The sequence below is a fragment of the Eretmochelys imbricata genome, chromosome 2, assembly GCF_965152235.1.
Source record: "Eretmochelys imbricata isolate rEreImb1 chromosome 2, rEreImb1.hap1, whole genome shotgun sequence".
NCBI lineage: Eukaryota > Metazoa > Chordata > Testudines > Cheloniidae > Eretmochelys > Eretmochelys imbricata.
The window spans coordinates 230,865,994-230,889,165 of record NC_135573.1 but is presented as its reverse complement, the minus strand read 5'-3'; the positions used below and the strand labels follow the sequence as shown (position 1 = coordinate 230,889,165).

Sequence of the window (23,172 nt, the reverse complement as noted above, 5' to 3'; positions counted from 1 at the left end):
CTTTTCTTTCAGAGTCTATTCTGGAATTGCCATACGCTGTGCAACATTAGATGGCTTTATTCTGATGGGACCTGATATCTTTTTCAAAAGGTGAACTGATAAAACATTAGCTTCATCTCCTGTATCATGCAGGTCCATTCTTTATATTCAGTGAATGTATTCACTTCTGAGTGTGTGTTATATAATTTCTAATACCCTGGGATTCTATATCTAAAAGGGATTAATCACATTCTAGTTCAGCCAGAGATTTGTGGCTGTGTCTTTTGGGTATGTTTGTTGCTCTGCACATAGAAGAATAGTGATTTAATTGTCCACACTTGTGACGTTACTGTAAAGGCTGGGCAGACTCTGGGTGGGTGTGTCTTACCACACAGCTTGTGCATTGTTTCTTTGTGTGAGTTGTTGGTGAGTTTGTTTTGCTGTGATTCTCATGTGACTGGGTCTTGTCCGTACTTTTGTGTAAAAGCCTGTATAAATTTGTCAGAATGTGGTCCAGACTTGACCTCTATTTGTGTCTTTATGGCTTGAGAGGGTCTTCAAATGTCTATTGCTTTTTACAAGCCCAAATCAGTCTCCCTCAACAACCTTTCCTTTAGTCCTTTATCAGTGACACTGAACACAGTGTTGTCTCTGAGCATGTCATTTTTAATATTTCCAAACTCACGTCTTACTTTTTGTCTCTGTGACATACTTATCTATCTTCTCTCCTCCTAGGTGTAGGTGAGACCAGAACAGGTATCATTTGAACATCACATTATTCTTAGGGTTAAATAGTTCCTAAGCATTGTTAAGACCTGACCCCAAATGGGACCATTTTCAGTTGGCAGCTGTAAGAATGTGTTATGCACTTCCAGAGTCTCCTCTCCCACTATGTGCAATAAAATGGCTTCTTTTATGTCCTCCTCTTTTTTACAGGCTCCTGAGGCTGTCATATAGATGTGGAGTCATTGTCCCCCTCTCCTCCAATTTTCAGCAATATAACCAAGGAAAGATGAAGGTGGTGGCTTGCAACCCTTTATGTTCATTTTTTCTTATTAAAAAAACCTGTTTTCTCTTTTACTGTGTTAGTTTTGGTTTCATTTGTGTGTACTGACTATGTTCTGGGTCTCAGTACTCTGTACTTTTTGGTTGGCTCCTGGTGGTCTATAGCTTGCAGTTTCTTCCTCTATGCAGCAGTTTGCACTATTTTCTAATCCACTGTGTTCCTGACAAAAGCAGCCACATCTTGCTTCATGCACAATGTGGTCACTTCTGACATGTCGTGCTTTCTAGCACCGTCAGGCACCATCAGTATGTTGCAGCTTCTCTAGTTCAGGAGCCAGAGTGAGACCAGGGATATAAAGTTTAGACCACAACTCTCTTTATTTAGTTTATTAGTTACATAAGACGGCTCATAAAGATTCTAATCATTTAGACTGTGTGTGTGTCTGCCTCATGTGAGAGACCTCTCACAAATCCAATGGGAGGTCCTATGGTGATTACACGTGATAATTCTTTTTGCTTCAGCCATACTTATACCTTGTTTGTGTTTTTTATCAGCAAACATCTGTGCAATCGCTCTTTCTGGTATGAATGTTTTGGAGACAGCCAAAGTCAAAACTTCAAGAACAAATATTTGTGGAAACCAAATTTTAAATATGTAAGTAAAAGTATTTGCATTGACAGACTGGTGCTCATCCAATTCGGAGAACAAGTACAATACCTTGTGACTTACTTGACCAACCACAACTAACCAGCCTAACTCAATAGCTATGAATACTGACTATTCACAGAGGTCTATTCATCATCAAGCCATGTTTTTAATAAAGAATAAACCAGAAATTGCTATCTGCCTGAAAATATTCCGTAACCAGGAAACCTTTTGGAAAAATCAGAGAACAGTCAGAAAATGGTACTATACCACTAGAGTTATCTTATTTCTTAAATTATGATCATTTGAAAAGACAACTATGCCTGTTTAACTAGAGATTTTTTTTCTTGAGTTAACACGTTTGACTCCCTGTGAAGTGAATTGGAGTTATGGAAGTGAACTAAGACAGAAGACAATCTATAGATTTCAGGGGGTTTAAACAGGGACTGTGGGGTATTACAATTAGTCACGAGTACAAAAATATATCACTTAAAAAACCCTCTGGTGTGACACTCCTCACAATACCGGGTAATTCCAACATTCAGTTAAAGTTCTTAAATGATTCTTTAGAGAATAAGTTTGTTGACATAAAAAATCTAGGACAAACACTTGACCATGTGAGCATATCAGAGCTCATCGGAAGTCATTCTAATAATAGCCTTTGCCTGAACTGCACCTTTCAGAAAAAAGCTGCACTTTGTATTTCTAGATTTAGCAAATCTCACATAAGTGAGAACATACTGCACCATCAAAACTTAAAGTACAAACCAGCATGTGGCTTATCTCCCCAGAGACTGGTTTTATCATCACTGACAATAGAGGCAGTGTTTTAAACACAGTGTGATACAAGTAATTCGCACATGGGCTGTGTTTCCTAGATGCTGTCTGAACAATTCTGGGTCACTATTAGAGCTCTGTGAACAGTGGAAAAAATTATTCCAGAACATTTTCATACAAATCTGTATCTTTTTTTTTATTTTGCCATATCCAATCCGTATTGGCTATTTACCAACAAACACTCATGACAAACTGTTTTTCATTCACATAAATGTTTAAGGAATGACTGAACTTCATGGAAATACCATTATTTGCATGCAAACAATGGTGTACATGTGTGAATAAAGGTACTTGCTATTTGTGCTGAAAATCTCCATAGACGTTAGTGGCTGAAAAAGAGGTAGTACGGTATCTTGCATATACTTTTTCTTTTGATATTGTATTGTATGATACAGTACACTGACATAATAAATAGTATTGTAGGGCTTTAGGATGTAAGCCTTTTTTTTTTTTGCACAGTTCAAATCACAAAGCTTTTGTAGTAGAAGTTCAAGATCATAAATTCTCAAAGAGCGAGGCAGCATGGTAAATTTGTTATGTTGCTGAGATAGTTTATGAAGAGAGTAAAGATAAAAGAACAAACCATTTACTTTTTAAAATAATTGTGAGTTACATCTGTGCTCATAAAACTATTCCATCCCAAGCCAAAACCTTGTCTGATTGCTTTCATCCTGGAGAGAATTGTTACAGTGCAGCAGTGATAAATACCTCTCAACTAGGGTTCAAAATAAAACCCTAACAGGCCTTCAATTATATTGATACTGTCGGGGGCTGCTATAATTACAGATTTATTCAAAAGTTAGTTTTAGGGCAGAATTGTCCTCAGAGATCCACATGACAAATATCTTTATTCAGATATTCTTCTCTTCCTATATGGGTGGAAATTTTTTGATGGCAATGGGAAATCCACACACATAGGGAAAGCCAAAGGACTAAATCAAAATCTGCCACATGGATCAGAAAGGAGAAATTTCCCCTTTACCTCCTACCACCCAGTTTTCTTCTCCAATGCAGAGACACACTGTCCTGTATTGTGGTCAGACTAAAAGTTTGTTTTCCATTCTACATTCTGATGGATGTTGTAAAATGGGAATAGTACTGTGCTTTTCTTTAAAAAAAAAATCCATGCAGTGGTATCTGAGATCTCACAGTTTTTCTCTATATTCTTCACAGGAATATATTCTTAACTGTGGGTTTTTAGATACCAAGGTTGCAATGACTAGAAAATGCTGACTTTTAAAATGATGATCTCTTTAAATACTTTTTACTGGCTCCTTCAGTTATTTTGGAACATATTAGTACCACAAGATAAACTCACCATTGTAAAATGGTAAACACCTCATTTCTGATTGTGTTTCACAGTGTTTGTATAATCACATACCTGCATCCATACATTCCAGGGTGAAAGAAATATCGTCAAGAGCAACTTCTGTGAGCTCATTCCCTCCCACCTCAATTTCAAATGTGACTCTGAAAGGACTGTTGCTAGAGAGAACCACATTTGCATATGTCCACCTGCTTCCTTTATTTCCACTTGAAGACCACATCAGAATATCCATTCCATGTTCTTCAGCAGTGTACACCTATTGACAACGAAACCCAGGAAATAAAATGTAATCAGCATGAAACTGCAGAGAAGTACAGCTAGTTAGGTCAACCGAACAAAGTTTGAGGGCTCAGCCGACTGGCTATGTAATACGGAGCCTTTCTGTTGTTGTTCATTACTTGGTTGGTAATGACTGAATCTTGTGGAGTGGCCGTGGTGGTCTCAATCCAGTTTCTAGCAAACAAGAGTTCACATAACAGAAAATGCGGCCAGAAGTTATTAATTGGGAAACCCTGCTGCCAGCCTCGGACAGCATAGAAGCTGATCCAAAATCCATTTACGTCAAAGGAAATACTGAGCACAGAGGTTCAATTGACCTCTCAAATCCTCAAGCTAGTCCCTCTCTGTCTGAAATGAGGTGTGAGAGTATGTGAAGCTTTTAGATGTATAAACAGAGGACTGCAGCACCCAGTGGTTTCAATCTGGCATCTGTTACGAACACTTACAAAAAATTGCACCCAGTGATGCAATTTGCACTGCACTCAGCGATGGCAAACTGGCTCGTATAAACTTAGTGATAAATGTCAGTGTAAAACAAAATCAAATATTAAAACAAACTACATGGAATGAATTTGCAGCAAAACAAAGCTACTGAACCAGTGCCACTCAAACACAACAGAAGAGCCCAATAAGTCTTGATATACTGTGATTTTTTTAAAGCAATTTTACTCTATCAGCTGACCAGCAGGAGGCACTGAAGCATTATATTTTTGGCATCTCAGATTGCCAGAAATTGTGTGTATCACCTTTGGGACTGATATTCCACCACTCCAGAGTTCATTTCCCAACCTAGGGTCCCTGATATGGCAATGAAATATAAAGAAAAGCAAAAGAATGAGAGCCAAGAAAATTCTGGGCTTAAATCCAGGTTGATTAATTGCATAACCTTCAATAAGTCACTTGACCTTCATGTCCCCCAACCAATTCAGTTGGATAACTGAGTTAAAAACCAACCAGGAACTTAAACCAGATACTTTCTTTGAGCTTTACTGCATAAGAATATTGAGACAAAATGTTATCAAAGCAGATATCTAGTGAAACAGAGTCAGTCGCTGCTTCCAGCAGCTCTCTGCAGGTGTCTACATTTTAGTCATCTTTAGATCAATGAAAAGCTGGCTGAAGAATGGAAGTAAATATCCATGTTAGGGGCATGCTTCAATGAGATTGAAATGGGCAGAACCAGTGGTAACTCCCACCTGCTTAGAAGCCTCTACATAGGGGAGAAACGACTCCTTCATGCAGCTGTTCTTGTCAAGCATCAGTTGAAAAAGTCAGGTACTCACTGAAGGTGAAAGAGTGCTTGGTGGAAGGATCTTAGAGCTTTTCTCTGAGGTCAATTTAAGAAAAGAAATTATAACCAATAGGGTGAAAAATGATGTGGTGTTATTCCCTGAGGAACAGACTTCACACTCATAGATTCAGCAATCGTTTCACTGGATAGATTTGCCACCCCCACTGTCATGACAGAGTATGTCAATGAATATCTTTCATTTCTAGCAATGGACTGATTTGACTAGAACAAAAGAGACACCAAACAAAACTGAAGTGCATGTGTGTATTATTTCTTATATAAAAATATACACACACGCACGTCTTCATGAATACATGAGGGTAACTAAATATAAAAAGGCTTCTATGACAAAGAATTCTTCTGAAGGGGGAGGGGGGGAAAGGCCCACTTGGGTAGCGAGGGATGACCAGAAGGCAAAAAATGTGTTGGTTGTTCCCCATTGCATTTCTGGGATTTAGTCATTTATCTTTTTCCCAGGACTGTACTTTCTAATTGTCAGACTAAGTATATTTCTACATCTAGGGCTAAAGGGAATTTTTAATGATCAGGTATTTTTATACTTTCAGTTTCTTTATAGTTTTTGTTTGTAACCTCTTTCTTCTTCCAGCTACCTCTTTCTAAATTTCAGTTTGTTGACAGGCAGGATATGTACTAACTTTCAGAACAACAATGCAAATTCTGCTCCTTGGCTGATATAATCATAGAAATATAAGGCTTGAAGGGACCTCCAGAGGTCATCTAGTCCAACCCCCAGTGCTGAGGCACGAACAAGTAAATCTAGACCATCCATCACAGGTGTTGGTCTAGCCTGTTTTTAAAAACTTCCAATGATGCGGATTCCACAACGTCCCTTGGAAGCCTATTCCAGAGCTTAACTACCCTCATAGTTAGAATGTTTTTCGCAATATCTAACCTAAATCTCCCTTGCTCAAGCCCATTATGTCTTGTCCTACCTTCAGTGGACATGGAGAACAATTGATTACAGTCCTTTTTATAGCAGCCCTTAACATATGTGAAGACTAATCAGGTCCCCCATCAGTCTTCTTTTCTCAAGACTAAACATGCCCATTTTTTTCCCCTTATAGGTCAGGTTTTCTAAACCTTTCTTCATTTTTGTTGATTTCTTCTGAACTCTCTTCCATTTGTCCACATATTCCCTAAAATATGGCATCCAGAATTGGACACAATATTCCAACTGAGGCCTCACCAGTGCTGAGTCTAACAGGACAATCACTTCCCTTGTTGTACATACAACTCTCTTGTTAATACACCCCACAATGAAGTTAGCCTTGTTTACAGCTGCATCACATTGTTTATTCTCAATTTTGTAGTTATGCATTTGATTTTTCCTTCCTATGAGAAGTACTTTCCGCTTGTCTTTATTGAATTTCATCTTGTTGAATTCAGACCAATACTCCAATTTGTCAAGGTCATTTTAAATTCTAATCCTGTTCTCCAAAGTGCTTACATCCTCTCCCTACTTGGTATCATCTGCAAATTTTATAAGTGTACTCTCCACTCCATTATTCAAGCCATTAATGAAAATATTGAATAGTACCAGACCTAGGACTGATCCCTGCAGGACCCACTACGGCATCCCTGTTTGATAGCAAATCACTGATAATTATTCTTTGAGGCTGGTCTTTCAATCAGTTGTGCACCCACCTTATAGTACTTTCATCTAGACCACATTTCACACTGCCCTTCTCCAATCTTCTGGGACCTCACACATCTCCAAGAATTCTCAAAGATTATTGCTAATGGTTCTGAGATTGTTTCTGCTAGTTTCTTTGGTACCCTAGGATGAAATTCAACAGGTCCTCCCAACTTGAGTATATCTAACTTATCTAAATACTCTTTATTTTTCTTTAATATTCCTGTTCTTTCCCTACTTTGGTTTGTGTTCCTTCCCCCCTTGTTGATAATATTAATTATGTTGAGTATCTGGTCATCATTAACTTTTTCAGTGAAGACAAGCAAAATAGCATTAAACACCTAGATGTCGTCAATTATTCGCTCTCCTTCCTCGCTAACTAGAAAATCTACACTTTCTGTCATCTTACTCTTGCTTTTAATATATTTAAATAATCTCTTCTTATTGCCTTTTATGTACCTTACTAGCTGTAACTCATTTTGTGAGTTAGCTTTTCTGATTTTGTTCCTATACACGTTTTTCTTTTGTATTCCTCCTTAGCAATTTGTCCCTGTTTCTACTTTTTGTAGGTTTCTTTAATGACCTGAGAATCAAAAAGGGGTTCCTGGTGGATCCATATTGGCCTTTTACTATTCTTCACCTCAGTAGCCCAGCCAGCCTCTACCAACTCAGGATCTAGAATCCCAGTCTGTCTCTGAATTTTAACTTCTGCCTTCTGCTGCTTTCAGTTCTGGTGTGGACAAAAGTAATGTACTCTGGGACTCAGAACACAGACTTTATTTTTTGAGTTCTGGCTTTTAAATTTTAGTGGAGAAGTATCAGAGAGGTTTTTTGGTAAAAACTTCAGATAAGAAAAATCCTGCTTTGATGGACAATAAGTTTCTAATTCTACACATTTCATGTGTGGCTCACGAAGGCATTCCTACAGCTTAAAACTGGTGGAATTCTACTGAAATCAATGGCGCAATGCTAATGTAAAGCTGGAGTAACCCAATGGGGAGCCAGATTCTATGTTTCTTAATGTAGAAATACCTGAATTTTCCTGAGGAAGGACAGTATACTGGGCAAGGCACTAAAATGGGATCTAGGAGATCTCTGTTGAATTCCCAGCTCTGCTACAGTTTTCCAGTTTGGCCTTGGACAAGTAATTTAATCTATCTGCCTCAGTTCCCCATCTGTAAAATGGTGGTAATAATATTTCCTTTCTCCAATCCTTTGTGTGTGTAGAATGTAACCTCTTCAGGGTAGGGACTGTCTCTTGTGATGCATTTGTATAATCCCCAGCACAACACGTCCCATTCTCACTTGAGACCTCTACAAAATACCATAACATATATAAATAATAATTGGAAAAGTTTTGATTCTGGTTTATTTCAGCAATTACTCAAGAGGTTCAGAAAAACGTGAACCTCAATTAGCACTCTGTTTCTTTACCTGCAATGTAGGTGTTATTCTCTCCAGAGTAAGTGGCTCCAATATGTCCATAGCGAGTGAAGAGGATAACTGACAGATTGCAATGTTGCATTCTTTGCCAGAGCCTCCCTCCACAATAAGAACCAAATGTGTCTTGCGGTTCAAGAGCTAGATGCAGTCTCAGTCTTTATACTCAGTGTACACAGACAGCACAAGGATGGAGTTTGAATGTGATCCCTACAGAGGGATGCACAGAGCACAAACACTGCTTAAGGCTAATGCTGACAGTCATTAGCCTCTGTAGAGAAGGGAAGTGGAGGAGGGACAGAGCAATACTCCTCCCATTCCATACCACCCAGCTGAGATGGACTCATACAGGGAGGAGCACAGATAGCACCCAGTACAGAAGAGACACTTTGGCCCATGTTTCCCAGACCCCCAGGAGGAATTATGCTTGCATAGTGCTCAGTGCCTCAAGAGACTCTAGCCCTTCTGCATACAGTGAGTTGTGCCATAAAGGGCACACACTAGCCCTGTGTGTCCACAGCTGATTATTTAACAAATGGAGGGATGAAAGGGGATCAGACTGTTGCCACTATAAACCTGGATAGTGAAAGTACAGTTCCCTAACTACCAGGTTTGGGAAAGGTCAGGCTGTCACTGTGCTTCTGAGAAGTCAGTCATAATAATTTAATTATTGGCAGTTTCTGGTTTGCATCATTATTTAAAATAAGAAACAAACCACATGTCCGGCACTAACTCGTAAGTATCATATGTATTTATTCTCCACGCCATAATGACATTATTTCTAGGCGGTTTCATAAAAATGCCCATCTCACCTAAATCATCATGGACAATAAACGAAGTGAGAGAAATCAAGTTGCAAAATATTCCTTATGAAATACTTGAAACGGAAGATGTCTATTAATACATAGTACATTGGGTATTTTTTTAAGGACTCTACCATTTGTAGATCTGTGAGATGAATGTGTCAGTGAGGCTCTGCTCTGTGATTCTTAGTTCTTCTGCAAAGTGCCTTTGCATCTGGTTCATTTGTATTCTGGTGTGGGAACTGAATTCTTTAGCAAATCCCATTTCTTTGTTTTACAGTTTTGACTCCGTTTTAATTCTCTGAAGCGTGTGCTGCCTGGCAGTGGTTTGCTAATTCTTTTTTCACCAACTATAAATTTTTGGGAGAGGGGCACATACTTTTGAAAGTCAAGTGAATGTAAACTGCTACTCTTACTTTTGGCACCAGCTGCTGCAGCACACAAGGCTCTTCCATGCCTTCTGGATGGCTTTTAAATATATATATATATTTAAATAACATATTATCTTACCTGATTGATCTTACCTGACTAACAGTTGTCATGATGGAAGAGTCTGTATTAATTACGCGATTTTCTGTATATCTGAGAACCTGGCAGATCTATAGGTTGCATAGCAAGAAGCATGCTCTCAGGTGACTATGAATTAATTTTATAATCTCTGATTATTCCCACCATATGCACTGTATTCTCCAGTCATGGAACTAGGAGAACCCGAGTCTTGTGAAAGGCAACTACACATGTTCATTTTATTGTGAGCCACAACCCAGTTTTAATTGAGAAAGACACCTGTTGACTTTAATAGAGAATGATGACATGTCGTTTTGTACCACATCCTTGCAAGTTCATGTCTTCAGACTACACGTGTCTTTTGTTCCATTGTAACTGGTAGAATACCTTTCCTCCCCATGCTGAATCAACATGATTTAAAGCAGTGCCTCCTGCCAGACTGCGAGAAGTGGGACCACTAAAACACTAATACAAGATGTGCCAGTATACAGAGTGAACAAGAATGGCAGAAACTGATATAACATTATATTTGGGGTTCACAGTGGGAATTGGATTCAGGTTCTGCCCTTCTGAAGGCCTAGCCTCTTCCTTACTTCCCTGAATATAATGTAGTGTAGAACATCTGATTTGCCAAAGTAAGCACATGAATTAATTAAGCAAAGTTTGCTGATTACATTGTCCACCACCCACTATAACATTGAAAATACATTGTAAAAAGTGGTTATCCAATGTCTGTTAATTTTTTAAAATAATAATAGTAATGCAAAACCCACTGGTCATTTTTAGTGAATTTACTGTATCCTGGTTCATAGCAACCTCTGCTAATATTAATTGCCTGAACAAGCCAGAAGTTGAAATATTGAAACTACTGTCTTAATTTAGTTTTAACTCTCCATGGTATAACAATGTGTGGAAGAAAAGCTGAAGAGGAAGAAAGTTGAATAGGGAAACTGTAATTGCTTTACTCCTCTCCATACAGATAGACTCATATGGAGCACAAAGGACTGAAGAAAAAACTTTAAAAGAGAAGCCAGCTGTTTTATGAGAGATTGTGCTTAATATGTTGGTTTATCCAAGTTCTCTCCTGCTCTGCATAAACTTGGGTAAATAGCTATCCAAATCTACAAAGAAATGCATTGTTTTTATTTGCACGGGTAAAGTAACAGGTTTCAGAGTAACAGCCGTGTTAGTCTGTATTCGCAAAAAGAAAAGGAGTACTTGTGGCACCTTAGAGACTAACCAATTTATTTGAGCATGAGCTTTCGTGAGCTACAGCTCACTTCATCGGATGCATACCGTGGAAACTGCAGCAGACTTTATATACACACAGAGAATATGAAACAATACCTCCTCCCACCCCACTGTCCTGCTGGTAATAGCTTATCTAAAGTGATCATCAAGTTGGGCCATTTCCAGCACAAATCCAGGTTTTCTCACCCTCCACCCCCCCACACAAATTCACTCTCCTGCTGGTGATAGCCCATCCAAAGTGACAACTCTCTACACAATGTGCATGACAATCAAGTTGGGCCATTTCCTGCACAAATCCAGGTTCTCTCACCCCCTCACCCCCCTCCCAAAAACCACACACACAAACTCACTATCCTGCTGGTAATAGCTCATCCAAAGTGACCACTCTCCCTACAATGTGCATGATAATCAAGGTGGGCCATTTCACGTTCACCTGCACATCCACCAATGTGATATATGCCATCACGTGCCAGCAATGCCCCTCTGCCATTTACATTGGTCAAACTGGACAGTCTCTACGTAAAAGAATAAATGGACACAAATCAGATGTCAAGAATTATAACATTCATAAACCAGTCGGAGAACACTTCAATCTCTCTGGTCACGCAATCACAGACATGAAGGTCACTATCTTAAAACAAAAAAACTTCAAATCCAGACTCCAGCAAGAAACTGCTGAATTGGAATTCATTTGCAAATTGGATACTATTAATTTAGGCTTAAATAGAGACTGGGAGTGGCTAAGTCATTATGCAAGGTAGCCTATTTCCCCTTGTTTTTTCCTACCCCCCCCCAGATGTTCTGGTTTAACTTGGTTTTAAACTTGGAGAGTGGTCAGTTTGGATGAGCTATTACCAGCAGCAGAGTGAGTTTGTGTGTGTATGGGGGTGGGGGGGGGTGAGAAAACCTGGATTTGTGCTGGAAATGGCCCACCTTGATTATCATGCACATTGTAGGGAGAGTGGTCACTTTGGATGAGCTATTACCAGCAGGATAGTGAGTTTGTGTGTGTGGTTTTTGGGAGGGGGGTGAGGGGGTGAGAGAACCTGGATTTGTGCAGGAAATGGCCCAACTTGATTATCATGCACATTGTGTAGAGAGTTGTCACTTTGGATGGGCTATCACCAGCAGGAGAGTGAATTTGTGGGGGGGGGTGGAGGGTGAGAAAACCTGGATTTGTGCTGGAAATGGCCCAACTTGATGATCACTTTAGATAAGCTATTACCAGCAGGACAGTGGGGTGGGAGGAGGTATTGTTTCATATTCTCTGTGTGTATATAAAGTCTGCTGCAGTTTCCACGGTATGCATCCGATGAAGTGAGCTGTAGCTCACGAAAGCTCATGCTCAAATAAATTGGTTAGTCTCTAAGGTGCCACAAGTACTCCTTTTCTTTTTGGGTAAAGTAACGTAATTTAACTGAATTGACCTGAAACTACTCCAGTGAACAGAGAAATTGCCATACTAGCTTAGACCAGTGGTGTGTCTAGTCCAGAATTATTTCTCTCTCAATGTCTACTACCACATATTTAAGAGGAAGATGAAAGAAACCTCATACTGGACAATTATGGAACAACTTGCTTAGACTGAGATACCTGTAACCCATCTGAAGGTCTAGGCCTCTTCCTTGCTTCCCTGAATGTAACATACTGTAGAACTCCTGGTAGTTGAAGATAGCAGTTGGCTAATACACTGAAGTATGAGGGCTCATCTCCCTTATAAATGTTTTATCCTATCTAATGCAATTACCTTTATAAACATCTAATTAATAATTTTTAATACTACCTAAGTTCTTCTCTTCAGTGAAATGAAATATTTTGGCAATAAGTTCCACAAGTTAACTATGCATTGTGTAAAAATGTGTCTGTTTTCAATTTTCCCTTTTCACTTCCATTGAATTTTCTTGTACTATAAAGGGGTAAATAGGATCACCCAGTGTGGCTCTCTTTACCATTCACTATTTTGTATGCCTCTAACAAATCTCCTCTCTAAACCACAGTCCCAGTCTTTTAAATCTGTCTTCTTCTGGAGTATCTCCATGACTTGAGTCACTTTAAACTCCCATCTCTGGACTATATCCTATGAGACAGAGTAATCAGAACAGAGCACAACATTTCAGGTGGTGGATGTACCGTCAACTCTCATAATAGCATTATAATATTCTCTCTCATTTTGCAGACATCCTAAGATGGTTTGCTTTTTTTTACCTCTACTGCAAACTGAGCAGAGGTTTTCACTTAGCTGTTCACAGTGATTGTTTGACTTTTTTCCCTGAGTGATTACAGTTAATATCCTTTGCCTCTTTAAAAAAAAAAGCTTGCTGCTGAATCAGGTCACCTATTAGATGGCACGAGGGAAGGACACAATCAAGGATACATTGTCTTCAGTGTGCAACTTTTTCAGGAGAAAGAAAATATGTGTATAATTTCTGGCGGACTAGTTCTGTCTGTTATGAATTTTACTGTTATGTGCTCCCACATGAAAGGCCTAATCCTGAAGGAGATAAAGCACACAACCGTACTCCTGTGCAGGAGTAAGAGTTCATGTTTATGGATCCCTTTGTAGAATTGTGGCCTAAAAGTTTAACTAACGTAGTTTAATAAATGATCACAGAAATGCAAGTTTTATGTGGCCACCTGCTACCTGACTCACAGGCCAAATATTTTGACATACAAATTACTTCTAAGGGCTTGTCTTCACTACCAGGGTAAGTCAATCTAAGTTATGCTACTCCAGCTATGTGAATGATGTAGCTGGAGTCGACGTACTTAGGTCGACTTACCCCAGTGTCTTGACTGGTGCTGCATCGATGAGAGACACTCCCCCTTATCAAATTATCTTACTCTACTTGGGGAGCTGGGGTACCGGAGTTGACTGGAGAGGGCTCTGCCATCGATTTAGTGGGTCTTCACTAGACCTGCTAAATCGACACCCACTGCATTTTTGATCTCCCCGGTAATGAAGACAAGCCCTAAACATTTAGTAATGCTTACATGACTGAAAACTTCAGTCCAACAGAAGTTCTCTATAAAAATAAAAGTAAAATCTGGGGCTTGCACACTGTAATGGTCAGGAGACATATAATTAAACAAACCCCAGCCTAAAAATGTAAAATCAAAATACTTGAATAAAATATTCAGAAGTAAACACTATTTGCCTTTTACCTTAATATACTCTGGATATTCACAAAGCACAGAAATTGCTGACCTTTATCTACAACTCTTTTTCTCAATTAACTTTACTAAGCAAAACATAAAGGAGTGTGTGTGTGTGTGCGCACACACACGTGTAAGTGGTAAAATAAGAAGGCGGCATTTGCTGATGGAGAGCAGAAGTTTAAAAAGTTGTTCAGAATTACAGAACTGTAACATTTCTGTATAAGAATTTCTTAGAAGTTCAAGCTGAATATCTGAAACTAGTATCCCTGGAGACTGTACAGCTTTGAGAAATGTTTTTGTTTAATGCTTGGTATAAATGCTCAGTTGAATGCACTGATTTTTAATTATTTGATGCTTCTACTGATTGGGTATTACATAGTATACTGGGGGTTATTATTATTTATTATTTGGTGGCGCCTAGAGGCCCCAGTTGAAATCAGCACCCCAATACCTATACATTGTGAATAAACATAGTAAGAGACAGTCCTCTGCCCTGAAGAGCTAACAGTCTAAATAAGACAGTAAAAAGGTGGAAAAATGAAGCAGTATAATTCCTATTCTACAGATCTGGAACCAAGACATAGAGACATGAAGCCCAAGATCTTCAAAGGAATATTGATTTCAAGGGAAGTTAGGAACCCAAATACCTTTGGGTCTAAGTGACTTGCTCAAGGTCAAAAGGAAGGTGGTGCCAGAATCAATCAGTTTTAGAACACTGGCCTGCTGCCTTCCAGATTCCAAGTCAACATGACCATCTTTCCTCCTTCTAACACATGTTTTAGACAGCTAAATTAATCTGTATTGAATTTTGTTTCATGTCACATGTAGTATGACTGACATAATCTCTATTTTCACATTTCCAAACTGGCATAAACACACAAACACAAATCCGGCTTGGGTCAGTAAACACATTACTATCTGAGACGTTATTTGTTCAGTGGGTTATGTGAAATGAGCTGATGGTCACAAGCCAGTTTACAGACACATGACAACTAGCATTTTTGTAAGCTGGCTCAGCAGAGAGGGCAAAAAGACTCACCCCATTACCCTTAGAGGTAGGAGCATTAGGTAGGCTTGAAAAACGCTGCCAAGACATTTTCATGGAAGCCTGCACTATCACTCTCCACCTTGCATCTGTTCTATGAGTAAATAGTTTATGTCCAGAGCTTTCAATCTACTACCCTTCACGAGCATTAACATTCATAGCTTTAAAACAATGTTTTTCTTTTTAACTGTGTATAGCACATTTCAGGATTAGTGTGTTATATAACCTGGAAATAGCACTTACTGTATGTTGAGGATAGAAGCATGCAAAGCAGAAAAGTGTTGCTGTTCAGTAAGATTGGTTGCAATGACCGGACGTGTCTCTGACAGTGAGACTCACATATGTACTAATGGCATTTCCAGAGAAATTCGGACTAAAGCAGAGTTGTCAGTGTTGATCTTGTCAATACAGAAAGATTGGGTAAAGAACCAGCAACCAAGCCGAGATTAAACAAAGCTAATATAATGTTTGAAATTTAAACCATTCAAAACACGAGAAACACAAATATTGATATCAGATATTTAAATAGAAATACTTTTTCTCTTACCTTTAAAATTCCTGTTTGCTTGGAATCACAGAGCCAGAACCAGAACCGGACTCTACACACTCCAAGGCTGGCTGGGAACAATTTTGTAGTAATTATCCTTGCTCTATTTCCTTCCTGCTGGGCAGATGAGTTGACATACAAAAAATGTTGTCCATTACCTTAAAATGAATGAAAGTGTTCTTTGAATACTACTTCATACTTAAGAGCATAAGCCATGATAGATAAGTAGATAGGTAGCTAGCTAGATAGTGAGAGCAATAATGTATCTTATCAGACCCAAATATATATTTACACGTAGGCCAAGGGTCTGATAACAGATGTATATATTATTAACACATACATATTTTACAAATTTATTCCTTAAAGCCTCCTAAAGCCACTTTTGCTATTCAGCCACTACCTTGGCCCTAGCTCTGTTGCAAACAAAAGACATTACTAGAGGTGGACTGAATACATTGGGGATGTTCAGATCTGAATGCAAATTCATCTCTAAAAGAACCACTTTTTTCTAAAAAAGGTTTGAGATAGTGATGTCTATCTATGAAAGTCATTGTTCTTTTGAAAGGGTTTTGCTAGTGCTAGAATTAACAATAGCTCCAAGTTATGTTACCTGTACGTTCTTCATGGAAGCAGTGGAAACTTGAAGGTTATTGAACTGTCTCAGGGTGACTGTCTGCTTTAAATGAAGTAGGTCCAGCTCCCTTATGCCAGAACAGGTGCTCCCAGTTTGGCCAATTAAGAGGATGGGGCAGAACTGGGGGTTATAAAGAGCCAGGGTGTTAGTTGAGGAGCAGGGAGTGCCCTGTGAGGGGCTGCCAGCATCCCCTGCGAGGGGAGGCAGTAGGAACCTGCTGGGGGAAAAGACCTCCAGGAGAAAGCCCTGGGAAGTGGTGCTCAGTTAAAATAGCCTGGAAGAAGTCCTGAAGTAGGTCCTGAATCAGGAGGGACTGAAAGGGACAAAGGGGAAAGTCCTATGAGTGGGCTAAGGAACTGTTTTTTGTGAGGTTTTTGCCTGTGTTTGGAACATAAAACTGCCTGGAAAAGAAACTCTTGGTGTGGCAGTGGGTCCTTCATGGGCTGGAGACAAGCAGCACCTTACATGGACATAATTCACTAAAAGACTTAAATCTTTACCATTAAACCAGAGATGTAGCACAGTACATTAACAGCTCTGTGGAATATGAATAACACGACCCATTGCCTGGTTTTAAATAGGTCTGATTCCTTTTGAATGCACTTACTCTTTTTTTCTTTAGAGTGGCTTTCTCCCGTGACAAATCACTCTTACTCTCTTTACTAAAAGAGAGTATATTGATATTGATATATTGGTAATATTTGATCCTAGGATAACCTAATGGCAAACATCTCTCATTTTCATAGAATCATAGAAGATTAGGGTCGGAAGAGACCTCAGGAGATCAGCTAGTCCAACCCCCTGCTCAAAGTGCTCGTAAGATGTCAGTAATCACTATAGCTTTATTCCAAACACTTCACTTCCGTACAAACATTGCTTCTAAAATATAGTGGCCACCACAGCAAAGCCAGTATTGCCACCAGCTATCACACAATGGCATCTGATATGCCACAGTAGTCTCTTTTCTCCAGAATAGCATTGCACTAGCAGTGTAACTGGGCCTTAAAATGGAGGCCAGTTATAGTTAACCTCACTTTAGGACTTCTTTACAGAGTGGTGTAAAGGGCCTTAGCGTGATGGAGCACTCAGGCTGCTACTATCTCTTAGGGCTTCATTACCAGGGTGATTGACTGCAGAGCGCTCTCCAGTTTGGTACTCCAGCTCCCCAAGAAGAGTAAGGTAAGTCAACCAGAGAATGTCTCCCATCAGTGCAGCGCAGTCAAGATACCAGAATAAGTCAACCTAAGCTACATTGACTCCAGCTACGTTATTCATGCAGCTGGAGTAGTGTAACTTAGGTTGACTTACCCTGGTAGTGAAGACAAGCCCTCAGGTGCCACTCACTATGTACTGTTGTCCTTTCCTTCACTTGACTTCTTAATATTGATTGTTGTAAAAAAATTCAATCAAAAGTCTAAAGGACTATTATAGAAATAAAATTCACTTTTGACTTTGGCACATGACAAGGTTGTTGTGAGCTTCACAGCGGTGTCAGCTCCTAAAAGACATGGAAATGACTTTGCACCAATCAGTAGCTACATTTTACATAAACATATTCATGAAATAACAGTAACACACAATGTGTAATTATACAACCTTCCAAGTACATTTTTTTAAGCAACAAACACTTTTTGATCAAGCAAGCTCTCTTAAAATCCCATTTTCAAAACATTTACAATGGCTCAATTGCTCAGGTAAAACAAACTATCTTTGTTCTGGTGGTAGCAGTGAGGAAGATCAGGGTTATTCTCCTCTGGAAGATAAAATTCAGAATTTTTCAAATCAAGGAACACATGGAATACTCTTTCTTGTTTAAACATAATCAGCTACAAGCATATTCAGAATCACAATAGTAGTGTGTCCCGGCCCTTAATGGCTCTTCTAAACCTTTTGGTACATAATTGGCTAACAAGTTGCAAAATCAAATTGATAGGTTCCCTGTGAGTATGGAGAAACTTCTAGGGCAATTACAAGTAGATTAATTTGGTCTAATTAAGACAGGCTTTTAGCAATTCAACAATAAGATTTTCCCTGGAATGAGGTCTTCACTATCCATGGTGGACAGTTTCTCCAGTGATGTCTTGTATCATTTCAACAGTCAGCAGTACACCACCATGCAGTAGTATCTATTTCTCAAACCACCACTCTCCCTACCTTAAAGGTGAGCTTGAGTCCCATCTGCCATGATGCCTCGCATTTGAACTCTTGCTTATGTGTGTGGTTGAATTTGCGGCCGTCCAAATTCCAGTTTCATATGTTCTGGGATTTGGAGTATTCCAAACTCCATTGTGCACCAGATAGTCCAACAATTCAAGTGTGAGGCATCATGCCAAGGTGAGGCGTAGGTGTAATGCAGCTGGCCTTGAAGATCATGGTTAAAGAAGGTGGAGCTGGGGTTCTTCAAAACAATGGTGATAATAGAGGGTGGAGGAGGAGGCATGGAAGAAATATTGGAAGGAAGAATGAATAGTCTAGAGGGGGAGGCAAGACCCACGGAGAGGACCAGTGAATGGTAACATACACCTATTCCACTCCATCTCAGACCACACACACACACACACACACACACTTGCCAAACCTTCCTAGATACCCCAGTGACAAGCATGCCCAACCAGTCCCTTTCTCTGGAAATCCCAAACCCTTCTGCAGCCTCATGACAACTCTGGTTTAACTCCTCCCTGCTAATTATTACTGTTATGATCATAGTGCCTAGAGAACCCAAATAAAGTTGGGGCCCCATTGTGCTAGCGTGCTGTACAAACACATATTAAGAAACAGACCCTGCCCCCAAAGAGCTACTGATGAATGCTGCTCTTTTCCTGTAATAGGATAACTGGGGTGGGACAAGAGAGCTGTGTTACAGCTTTAACAATTAGAATATACCAACGTGAATTCATTACTAAGATATCAGATGATGCCACTCATTGGCTCTGAGGAGTTTGGCTGATGGAACATCTAAATAAAGATCTATTTTGGTGTGATTTTTTAGCACAAAACTGTTTCTGGCAATTGATCTGGAATTTTTTTTTGTATTGTGGTAAATAATAAACCTTTTGAGAAAGTGCAAATGAACACAGAGATGTTTGCTCACTACTTGATTATTTCAAGAATCAGGCTCACATGGACTGGCGGCATAACATCAAAGGCTATTTGAAGTGAAGTGCATTTATTTTTACCTACAATTGCACAAACACTTAGTTCACTCATTCATAAAGTGAAATTGTCTACTGGATTTCAAAACTGTATACAACATGCCACTCTCACAGACCTGCAAATGATCACTTATTCAGAATGAGACATTCAGTTTGCACCTCAATCCTATGTAATTTCTGGCTGAAACACCACGAAAAGGGAGGTTTTGCAAATTGCAATGACTATCAGTGAAATGCTCTCAGTTTCTCTGTCTGTCTGTTGGAATATATATTTTATAAATAAATATAAAAATATAATTTTCTCAGATGATCTGCTTATGTTGGATTATCAGGGTGTGAGTGTTACACCTCAGTACTTTCAAGAGGTGCTAGATTTTAAACATTCTCAAGTAAAAAAGTTATTTCAAAGTTATTACAGTGACATGGATATGTTGTATTCTAAATCAAATGGAATGTTACTATATGTATCATACCCAGCAAAACAGAGACCCAACCTAGTTGGCTCCTTGGTACTATGACAATACAAATGATTAATAAAATCATCATTTTGCTCTGGCATTGGACTAAAGTGTTTGAGGTTGGAGTATTTTTTTAATTGATTATCTGTCTTTTCTGAAGATTTATAAAGCAACGCCTCATGGATATGCTGGTGGAAAATCTGGGGAGGTTAGCTTATGAGAAGAGCAAAGCTAGATGTGTTAAGCAAACTGTTAATTTTGTTTTAATTCTATTTTCTCTTTTTAATCAGCCTTGTTTTTATTGAGATTACTGTTTGGATAATTTCATGCAGATGTCTGCTTGGGAACAAGGACCCCGTAATCTTCAGAGAGAGGTGCTGGAGGGTAAAGAGGTTCTGGAACCTGCACTCCCCTCTCAGTCTTGGTCAAGGCACACCAACTACCAGTCATGTTGTGTTGCCAACCGGCTGCAGCAGGCAGCCCTAAGAGGAGAATCTGAAAGACCGAGGAGGAGATGAAAGCTGGCAGACATGTTGGTCACAGGTACATGATGAAGACAATGGATATTACAATATTTTCATCACCTACTAATACTTGGTCTGCATTATTTGTTTTCTCCTTAAATCTTAGCATGACAGACTGTTGTCTTCATCATACCAGGTCATTGTATTCCATGTTAATATACTTTGTTCTGTGAGTAGTATCAAGGGTTACTTTGCTATCAGGAGCTGGGATTTGGGAGTTGGGACATGCTAATACAAAATGTATATGTCATGTATTTAAGCTCTTGACCAGCCACAATATGGGGGGAATAATTTCCACTGAGATTTTTTATTGTGACCCTCAACGATTGCTCCTTTTTCCCCATTTGCTCCTCAATCATCCTTTAAGGACCTGAATCTTTATTTGGAACCCATGAGTGTTATGCTAAGCTTCAACCCAGGACAGACATTGAAAATGATGACCTGCAGCAGAGCGGTATGGTTGATGTCTTGGAATTGCATGCATTTACACCAGCAGAGAATTTGGCCCCTGAAGTCAGATTCTGTTGTTGCAGTGATTTCTTACTCTTTATTATTTGCACTGCAGGAGCACTTACGGTCATCAGTCCAGGGTCAGGACCCTATCATGCATGGTTCAGTACAGATGCACAGTAAAAGAACCACAAAGAGCTCATCCTAGATTATGACAAAATACAATGGGTGGATGAGGCAGAAACAGGGAAAAGGAAAGGACAAGATAACAGTAAAGTAAGCAAGTACAATAAGCAGAAGTCTCAGCTCACCCCCTGCCTGCACATTTTGTTCATTTATGAAATGGGTTTGCTGTTTAAAAAACAATCCATTCTGAGTTTCGAAAGCCAAATTTCAGATTTGTTTTTGTTTGTGACCATCTGAATTAGATGCTGTGGAAGATCAATATCTATAGAAATGTGTTTACAGCTTCATTACACAGGATATACAAAAAAAAGCCATTGAGCTCAGTGGCGTTACTTTGAATTCACACCAGTGTAACTGAAAGCAGAACCTGGCTCATTATGTAAAGTGCAGCAGAATTACAACAAAATGACAACACTCAGTCAGAAATGTATAAGCCATCTCCTATGAAAAAATCCAACAGAAAAGGAAACATTATTGTCACTGACTGTATTCTCTTGTTTGTATTTAATTTTTCATCTTTGTAGGTCTAAATGAGTAGGTTTACAAATACCTCTTTAATTAATAAGGGTTTTGCCAGATGCTTGCAAATGGACAGTAGGTTTATTTAATCCACTGTGCCTGCTTATAAAAAGTTTGTTTCTCTCCAGGGGTCATGATTAATAAGTATCCTTAGATTTGATTTAGCAGCTCATTGTCTAGAGATGACTAAACAAATGCATCAAACCACAATAGAGTATCAAGAATGATATAATCGAGGCCACTTTGAAAAGAGCAATCTATAAAATTACACTGATGCTGACCCAACCAATGATTAAACCGACTGATAACAGGCCTCTCTGTTAGGCTGTTTATTTTTAATTGCATTCAGATAACACTGGTGGTTACTATGACTGTATACATGACAAGATTCAATACACTCATCTGGCCTACTTTAGCACTGCCATTTATGATGTCTATCCCCTATTGTACCTTATCATCCAAAAGAATGGAACATTTTTATGGGCATTTTCCAATTAGCGCCACAAAACTGTGGAATTTGCTCACCACCACTACCTTCTGGCACAATACACTGAATTGATCACAGGTCGACTAAGCAGGCCTCCTGCCTATTGTGGGACTAATTCTGCAGAATACTTTCCTCAGCAGATGGCTTAATGATTTTCAGAGCTAAGAGTGAGAATTTTCCATCCCTTTCCCCAAACTGATGTGAGAAACTTAATATTACCTGGTGTGTGGTCATCATCAGGACCACTCTGCCCTGTGACAGCCCTGTTGCCAATACTCCAGTCAAAATCACTGACAGAATCTCGTGTTAATCCACATGCAATAGTCCAATCTTGATCTCCTGTTTCAAAGTTACAGCTTCCAGGGATACTGGTATATTGGCCTGAAAAGGCAATAAAAAGTAAATTCACTCTCATGATATCAATATATAGTATATCAGTTGGTATATTTAAAATATGATGATAAGCATACTGCACATAATAATAGCAAGGATTCTGTTCAACGAATGCCAAATTTACATATGTTAAGCTGAGAATGTTACTTACCGTATGTTTCCACATTGTGGTATACATATATGGTATATCTTGATATAATGCAGGCTCAAGAGACAAAGTTGTCTCTTTATTAGAGAGATATAATATTGGCTCTATATGCCCTCCACCCTTTGGATATGTTTAATGTCATTGGTGTATGGCTATGGCCAATGGTGAGGACATTAGGGAGACATGACTGAGTATGGGAGTTGTTTGATATTGCGTATATATTGGCATTACTGTATGGTGGCCTATGAGCATAGTTTAGGAGATCTGTGTTTAATGCCCAACTCTGCCACAGACTTCCTGTGTCACCTATGGCAAGTGACTCAGGGCCAGCTCCAAATCCTATTGAAATCAATAGGAATCTTTCCATTGATTTTAGTGGGCTTTGCAGCAGACCCTTAACTCACTGAGTTCCATTCCCTATCAGTAAAATGGGGATAATATTATTCCCCTTCTC

The 23,172-nt window shown here is 39.2% G+C and overlaps 1 protein-coding gene across 1 annotated transcript in view; it reads right to left on the bottom strand.

Annotated features, from left to right (window-relative positions):
* MALRD1 (MAM and LDL receptor class A domain containing 1) overlaps positions 1 to 23,172 on the bottom strand; it is a 513,316-nt gene that overhangs the window by 30,231 nt on the left and 459,913 nt on the right. Inside the window, exons 31-33 of the mRNA XM_077808757.1 lie at positions 22,397 to 22,558; positions 15,768 to 15,925; positions 3,849 to 4,050 (exon numbers count right to left, since the gene is read on the bottom strand). Coding sequence (XP_077664883.1) covers positions 3,849 to 4,050; positions 15,768 to 15,925; positions 22,397 to 22,558 — 522 coding nt within the window. The remainder of the gene's footprint in view (positions 1 to 3,848; positions 4,051 to 15,767; positions 15,926 to 22,396; positions 22,559 to 23,172) is intronic.